At 33.1% G+C, this 8,366-nt stretch overlaps 1 protein-coding gene across 1 annotated transcript; it reads left to right on the top strand.

Annotated features, from left to right (window-relative positions):
• The first annotated feature begins 3,164 nt into the window (after positions 1-3,164).
• Positions 3,165-6,832, top strand: LOC143582989 (uncharacterized). The gene is made up of 7 exons (XM_077065422.1): positions 3,165-3,321; positions 4,630-4,752; positions 4,874-4,994; positions 5,080-5,459; positions 5,654-5,908; positions 6,098-6,436; positions 6,483-6,832. The coding sequence occupies exons 1-7, from the start codon at positions 3,165-3,167 to the stop codon at positions 6,830-6,832; spliced, it is 1,725 nt and encodes a 574-aa protein (XP_076921537.1).
• Positions 6,833-8,366: the final 1,534 nt, after the last annotated feature.

Below are 8,366 nucleotides of genomic sequence, written 5' to 3'. Positions count from 1 at the left end.
GAGAATAAGTGTGAATGTTACGGTATATATGATTATGGTCACTGACGCGCAAGTATTTGTAAGAAGCGAATAAGTTTTATTTAATTATTTATGCAATCATGTATGAAGTAAGTGTGTATTGTGTGTGTGTGTATGTATATGAATGTGCATGAGATGAAGCATGTAAGGATATGTATGACTCATAGGTGCTAGAATGTGAAGGAAAAGTGGCTATGATCTACGGGCCTACGAGCGATACCTTACAAGTTAGGATGGTGAATCCCTCTAACTTCGCGTAGGACGTAGACAATATGTGGCGTGAACATTAGCAAGGGTTAAGCCTCTGCATGTTCGCGTGTAAGAGCGGGTTAACTAAAGTACTAGTGAGGGCAAGCCTCTATGTGCTTTCGTGAATAAGCTATGTGACGTAAGTGCTAGTGAGGGAAAGCCTCTACGTGTTTTCGTGAATAAGTTGTGTGACGTAAGTGCTAGGGAGGGCAAGCCTCTACGTGCTTTTTTTTGTTAAGGAGAAAGTATAAGAAAAGGGAAACCCTTTACGTACTTATGATGCAGGAAAGATGCCAAGTTTGTATATGTTGTAAAAACAGTAAGTGGAATTAATTATATATGAGTATGTTAAAGATGAATAACAAGTCTTGATGTATAGTTGTATACCGTGGAGTCGTAAACTAGAACTCACTCAGCATAACTGACTTTTAGTATGCATGCAGGAAAATAGGTTATAGCAGCTAACTTGGGGAAGACACATAGCATCGGACTGAAAAAGGTTGGCATCCAAAGAAGAAGTGTTATTATGTTCTATGTTATATTCAAAGACAGGATTTGAAATGATATGTAGTGGATGTTTGATGTTTTTATATTCCACGAAAAGTTTTAATTCACTATGATATTTAGAACTGTTTTTATGAGTAAATCCAATGTCCAAGTAGGGCACCAGGACCGGGGACTTACAACGCTCTGTAAGCACGTTCAAGATTTTGGAAATCGTTTCTTAATTAGTTTATCATCACGTCACTCTATTCTTACAAGGTTAGCCATGTTTTAAGATGCATAACGGAAGGACAGTTAGGACACGGTCGTAAGGTAAATTGATGATTGCGGTCGTGAATGTAATCATGAATTTACAAGTACGTATGTGTGCTACTAAAATCCCATTGTGCATATAAATGTTTCTCTAATACTCCGATACGATCTCGTCATAAGTTTTTCATTATTATGTGCGCGCTAGTGTTATGTGTTATTTATTTTTATTTGTTTATGAGTTAAAAAATGTATGTTGGCATATAAATTACGATATTTGAGTTGTTACGTTTGAGTGTTGAATTTATGAAGTAACCGATTTGTTACCACTTTTAAGTTCCACTTATATCAACTGTTTCAATTATCTATTTTTGTCTCGGTTACTAGTTATAGGATTGAGTCAGATGTGTTTAGTTATCAATATTATTATTATTATTATTATTATTATTATTATTATTATTATTATTATTATTAGTTATCCGCTCACTTATATGTAATTAGTTTAAATAATTTTTTTCATTTTCAGAAATAAGATTAAGTATCCTCGGTTAAATGTCTTAGTTTACCATTTAAGTTATTAGTTTCGTTCGGTATTAATGTTGCTTGGACTCAGCTGTTTAAGTTATGTTTTTATTGCTACATATTTTGAATGTATTGAAGTTTCATTTGTCTGGGCATGTGAAGTTTGATGTTTTGTCATATATCTATGATGTTATGTATTCCTTAGGTTATATGTGCCTATAAATTAGATTGAATTTTTTTTACGAGGATAGAATTGTAACACTCGAATATTCAAAAAATAAAACAAAATAAATACCTTATATTATAAGTATCACTTAGTTATACATCAGTTATTTGTTTCAGTTAACAAATTATATTATGATTTCAATATTAGACTCGCTACCAGTTATCCATCTCTAGCTATTAGTTATTCGATTTATGTTTTTCGTTTCCGCTATCAGTTATTCGTCTATAGCTTAAAAATTATTTCCCAAAACTCTAAATACCGATTTCCTTTTTCACCTCTTATACCGGGACTTTGTATTTTGGTGTACTTAAAGTTTTGAATACCCGAAACAGTGAATGTTTAAGTTATCTTATGTATTTCTGAAAATTTTAGATTTTTCGTCATTTAATAATTTCTGGGACGAATTTCTTTTTTAAGGAGATAGAGTTGTTGTACTCAAGAAAAAAATAATTTATATAATATTAAAGGAAATACTATTTAATAAATAATAATTGTGATCTGAACGTTTCATATGTAACACTTTACAATTTATAGTAATTGAAATATAAATGGCTTGATTAAATTAACATTAGCATATAATAATAAACTAAAGTATAACATTATCTCGAGGAACCGAATAGTTTGATTTAAATCTGCTAATTTTTCCAACTGCATCTTCTACAAACCAACCATCGCAAGAACCGGCATCATGAAGATATGCACAACGCCTCTAGTATTCGGTGTATATAAATAAACTCACTAACCCATCGCATATTTTATACTCTGGAGAGACCATCATAATCTGCTGCCTCTCGAATCTATTCAGACTTAAACCACCGCATCGCATCACTTAAGTCTATTCAGATTATACAATGGATATACCACCATAATCCTCCACACCGTTGTTCTTCCCGTTACCGGGAAATTTTTGGCTCAACCGTATTTTCTTTGTTGTGTTTTTCATATTTGTTGATAGGTGATCCACGAAATAAGGGGAATTAGTGATGAGTGAGAGTAATAAAGTTCAAGATTTTAGAAGACTATTTTCCTTTTTGGTTATTTGAAGAAATTTAATTTGACTTAGGCTTTTATGAGTTATGTGTTGATATCTGTAAAGGTGACACGCCGGGATGGGGTGTTATAGAATCCATTTTACACAATGTTTGTTGTGTATATGAGTTTTCTAGGTTAAATCTGATTCTGGTTTTTGTTAACTTTACTGTTTTCTTTAATATTTGCTACTCTTAATCAAGTAAGGCTAAACCTAGTTTTCAGTCGAAAAATTTCGAAAAGACAAAATATTGTTAAAGTTTTTATTAAAATCTAAAATAAAAGAAAAATGGGAATTGATTAAAAGGTTTCAACTAACAAAATTCCAAGATTGGTTGGTTAGTCAAACTTCATAAATTAGAAAGTGATGTTTAAAGCAGTTTGCTATAATGGCTTTGAAGCTTGGCAATCAACTAGTCAAGGGACTTTGAAAGAGATGCAAATTACTCCTGAAACACCTTATCAACCGGGTGAGAGAGCTTTAATGAGAAGGGATGAGAAGTCAATGGCTATGATGAAATTGGGTTTGTAATGGGATTAATATGTTTGAAGGGAATGTTGAGCTCAAAGAAATCAAGAAGGATAGACTGAAAAAACAGATAGACATATTCAAGTATAAGCCGGGGGAAGACTAAGTTATGTGTTGCGGAATTTTGTTGCCATTGTGAATGAGATAAGGACCACATATTTGGTCATGACTGATAATGACAAGAACAAGAAATTGTTTTCATCCTTGTTTGCTGTTGGGATCAAAAATGATCATGGAAGATTGGAATTTTCTCAACCTCCATAAGAAACATTCTAAGTATGGAATACGAGCAAATTAGGCACTTCGAGCAAGCCTAATACTTATTCAAGCAAGGTATCTTATAGAGCAAGGTTATCTTCTAGAATTTTTTGAAGTGTTTAGTTCGAGCAAACTACACTTCATCAAGCAAGGTTGTTCTTCGGTCGAGCAAGGTTTGTTTCAGAGCAAACCCTTGACCATAACCAAGTAATTTGGTGGGTCGAGCAAGGTTTCAATAATGATGATCTCAAGCACACTTGTAGGCAGGGCCAGATTTGGGCTTGTTCAGGCTAGGCAGCCGCACAGGGCCCAAACCCAAGAGGGCCCAATATTTTTTCAACCTTTAATAGTATGGCCAGTAGCCCAAAATCTAAAAAAATCCAAAATATGAAAATAATAATATGCAGCAGCACCAGAGAATGAACAACGAACAGAAGAAGATCGATCGATCTGTAGGGTTTCTGAAATCAGAATTTTGATTATTCCAATAATTCACGAACGAACAAGAAGACGAGTCGGAATTAAACCAGGTCTGAATCTTTTGATTATTTGACAAATTAATCTTTAATTTCAAATTTGGTTTTGAATCTGAATATGAAAATTTTTTTCTTAGTTGAAATTAAAGCAACTATGTGATTTCTTAATTTAATCTAGAGTGCTCGACAACTGAATATATAAGGCTAGCAGTATATTTGGTCATATGGAGATAATCATTATAAATATATATTGAGAATTGTGGAATTAGTATACTTTAGCTGTATATAACTTTAAAGGGAATTGAAAAAAATTATAACTGAGAAAGATATATTAAATGGTGTATTAGTGAAGCTAAATTTAACATCCGTGTCTAAATTGTTGGATGGCACAGAATAATTAAATGTTTGATTATTTGAAATTTTAGTTTTACAATTTTGTACATTTTTCATAAGTCATGGCCACTAAACACTTATCCGGTTATCAAAAACGTAAAAAAATAAAAATAGATGAAGCCATAAGAAAGTCTCAAGCCGGGTATTGTTTAAGTATTCACCAAAACAATCTCAAGGTTCTAAAGTTGATGAATCTAACGCCGATGCTAATGTTGATGAAGCTAATGTTAATGATAATGTTGATGAAGCTAATGTTGAAGAAGATGTTGGTGGTGCTAATGTTGAACAAGATGATATTGGTACTAATATTGAAAAGATGATGTTGTTGCTAATGTTGAAAAATATGAAGAGGATCAAATTGATATATTTGAATTTAGAAATTGGATGGACTTAATCCTAACATGATAAATGTTTTGGTAGATAAAAGTCCAAAACGAGATTTGACCATTGATAAGGGTCCCAAGGATAAATTTGGAAGACGATTTCATGCCATTTTTTATACTAGAACTTTATCGAATAAGGAGAATTGTGATAGAGAATGGTTAGTGTATTCAAAGAGCTTGACAAAGTCTTTTGTTTTTTTGTAAGCTATTAAGAAATGGGCTTTCGAAAGGTCTATTGGATAGTGAAGGTTATAGGGATTGGCAACATGTTACCACTAGCCTTAAAGAACATGAAGTTAGCTTAGAGCATTTGAAGAATATGGCTAGTTGGTTTGAAATGTGTCAAAGGTTGAAAGTTAATGAAACAATTGATAAAGTGGCATACGAGCAATTTAAGAAAGAACGTGATTATTGGAAACAAGTCCTTTCGAGAATTATTGCATTCGTGAAATTTCTTGGTAAAAAAACTTTGGCATTTCGTGGGACAAATGAGAAGTTATATCAAGAAGATAATGGAATTTTTTTGGGATTGGTTGAGATGGTGGAAGAGTTTGATCCGGTTATGAAAGAACACGTGCGGCGTATCACAAGCGATGAAATTCACGTGCGTTATCTTGGCCACAGTATCCAAAATGAGTTAATCTTGTTACTAGCTCAACAATTTAATTCCGAAATCAGAAGAAGATAAAACAAGCAAAGTATTACTCCATCTTACTTGATTGCACCCCAGATACGAGTCACCAAGAACAGATCTCTTTAATAGTGAGATATGTCAATTTCAACTCTAATTTTGTTACAATCGAGGAATATTTTTTAGGTTTTTTGATTGTTGATGATACCACCGGTAAGGGAATATCTGATATTACACATGAGGAACTAAAGTCTCTTGGTCTTGATATTAATGATATGCGCAGACAAGGTTATGACAATGGATCAAACATGAGAGGAAAACATCAAGGAGTTCAAAGGAGATTTCTAGATATAAATCCTAGAGCTTTTTACACTCCACGCGGTTGCCATAGTCTTAATCTTGCACTATCTAACATGGCTACTACTTGCACTAAAGCTAGAGGTTTTTTTGACTTATACAATGAATTTATAATATCTTGCCAATTCTACTAATAGGTGGAAAATATTGAAAGAAAATATTAAAGGATTGACTCCTAAATTGATGTCCGCTAGTCGTTGGGAAAGCCGTGTTGATAGTGTTAAGGCTATTAGATCCCAACTTTTAGATATAAGAGAAGCCTTGCGGAAAAAGATGGTGATATTAAAACTCATAGTGAAGCCGACACACTAGCAACAAAAGAAATTGGTGATTTTGGGTTTTTGGTATCAATTGTCATTTGGTATCAAATACTAAACACAATTAATGTGGTGAGCAAAAAGCTGCAATCTAAAGAAATGGTTCTTGATGAGGCTATTAAAGAAGTGAAAAATTTGATCAACTTCTTTAAGGAATATAGAGAAGTGGGGTTATCTGAGGCAATTGAAGTAGCTAAGGGAATTTCTATTGAAATGGGTGTTGATCCTGGATTCCCTCAAAGGCGGCCGATTCTTAGGAAAAAACAATTTAACGAGACTTCAAGAGAACAAAAAAGTTTTATTTTCAGCTGAAGAGGATTTCAAAGTCAATTACTTTTTAGTTGTTGTCGATCAAGCGATTTCTTCTCTAGAGTCAAGATTTGAACAATACAACGAGTACGAAAAACTTTTTGGTTTTTTGTTTCCTAAAAAGTTGAAGGAACTAGAAGACAAAGATCTTATGTCGTGTTGTATTATTCTTCAAGATGCATTGAAGTATGGAGAAGCATCCGATATTGATGCTAAGGAACTTTATATGGAGTTGAAGTTGATGAACACATATCTATCTGATGAAATTATCACCTTTATTTATGCGTTAAAATTTCTTAAAAAGGCTTATCATTATCCTAATGCATTAGTTGCATATAGAGTCTTGTTGGCGATTCCGGTGACGGTCGCATCCGCGGAATGAAGTTTTTCAAAATTGAAGTTGTTAAAGTCCTACTTACGATCTACAATGTCCTAAGAAAAACTTAATGGATTGGAATTGATAGCTATTGAGAACATGATGCTAGAGAGTATGGATCATAACGAGTTGATCGAGACCTTTGCTCACAAAAATGCTAGGAGAGCCTCCAGATTCATGTAATTAAGTAACCCTTTAAATACATATCATTTGGCTAAAATTTTATTTTTTTGTTCATCGTTATTACATTTAACGACTTGTTGCTTTGTTTTGATATATATATATATATATATATATATATATATATATATATATATATATACATGTTAATTTTTTTGAGGGCCCATTTTTATAACTCGTGCGAGGCCCATGAAAACCATCGAGCTCTCGAGGACGGCCCTGCTTGTAGGAAGTTAAAGAAATTACACTAAGGACTTCAATGAGCAAGGTTCAACCTCGAGCAAGCTACAATACCCCCAACACACTTAGTTTACTAGATTAAGTTATTAACAAAAGGTTGAAGAGATCAAGAAGATTAAGTTTGCTTGTAGGATATTCTCGAGCAAAGTTTGATTATATCATGAAGATTGAAGTTTGCTTGAAGAATATTTTATAAGGAAAATATTAAAAGTAAAAGCTTGCTTGGGAAACTATTCCATCACACTTATGGATTACAAGGTATGCTCGATAAAGACAAAAGCTTACTTGAAGACCTGTTTACATTTGTAATAATTTTGAATACGTTTGAATGTGTTTTAGAAATCATTAGGGTTTCTAGAAGGTGTCATGTGTGCCTATTTGAGGAAATATTAGGTCAAATTTATAAGAATGGTGAATTACGGCTGATTTGACTTTCTTAGCATACAGAATATCCATGTTAGCTGTGAGAAGTAAAATTTTGTACAAAAGGACCGGAAGGTCTACATTCTCTGGTCCAAATGACATGATTGTATTTGATAAATCCAAGGAAATTTGTTACAACTGTCAACAACCTGGTCACTTTGCAAGAGAATGCAATCAACCATGACAATTTTAGAAAAACAACAACAACATGCAAAGAAATCAGTTTCAATATCAAAATCAAGGTCAAAATCAAAAAGAGAGTCAGTTTTACAACAACAATTTTCAACCACAACAGAACCAACATCAAATAATTCCCCAACAACAACCTAATCAAAGAAACCAACAAAACCCTCCTCAGGTACCTGCAAACCAGAACAGAAACAATGCAACTCTACCAAAAAATCAAGGTAATGTTGATGTAGCTCAACAACCACAAGATGGTTTGTTTGACTAGAGCAATCATGCTAAAGAGATTGAAAAAGAAAATGTTGCATTTATGGCTATATCAATGATCAAGTTAAACCTTCAATGTCTTAGGTACATTCCAACTACTCAACTTCAGATTTACTTGATTTGACTAATTCTTTAAGAAAGGAAGTTGGTAAGTTGCAAGCTGAATGTTTAAGAAAGAAAGCATAATCAATGCTTACGAAATGAGTGAAATAATGTATGAAAACCAAATCAAAAGTCTAGAACA

Source organism: Bidens hawaiensis, unplaced genomic scaffold (assembly GCF_021521415.1).
Source record: "Bidens hawaiensis isolate Kalapana, Puna unplaced genomic scaffold, B.hawaiensis_p1.1 tig00032097_1, whole genome shotgun sequence".
Lineage (NCBI taxonomy): Eukaryota > Viridiplantae > Streptophyta > Magnoliopsida > Asterales > Asteraceae > Bidens > Bidens hawaiensis.
Note: the sequence above shows the minus strand (reverse complement) of the source record. Positions and strands in the feature narration are given on the sequence as shown.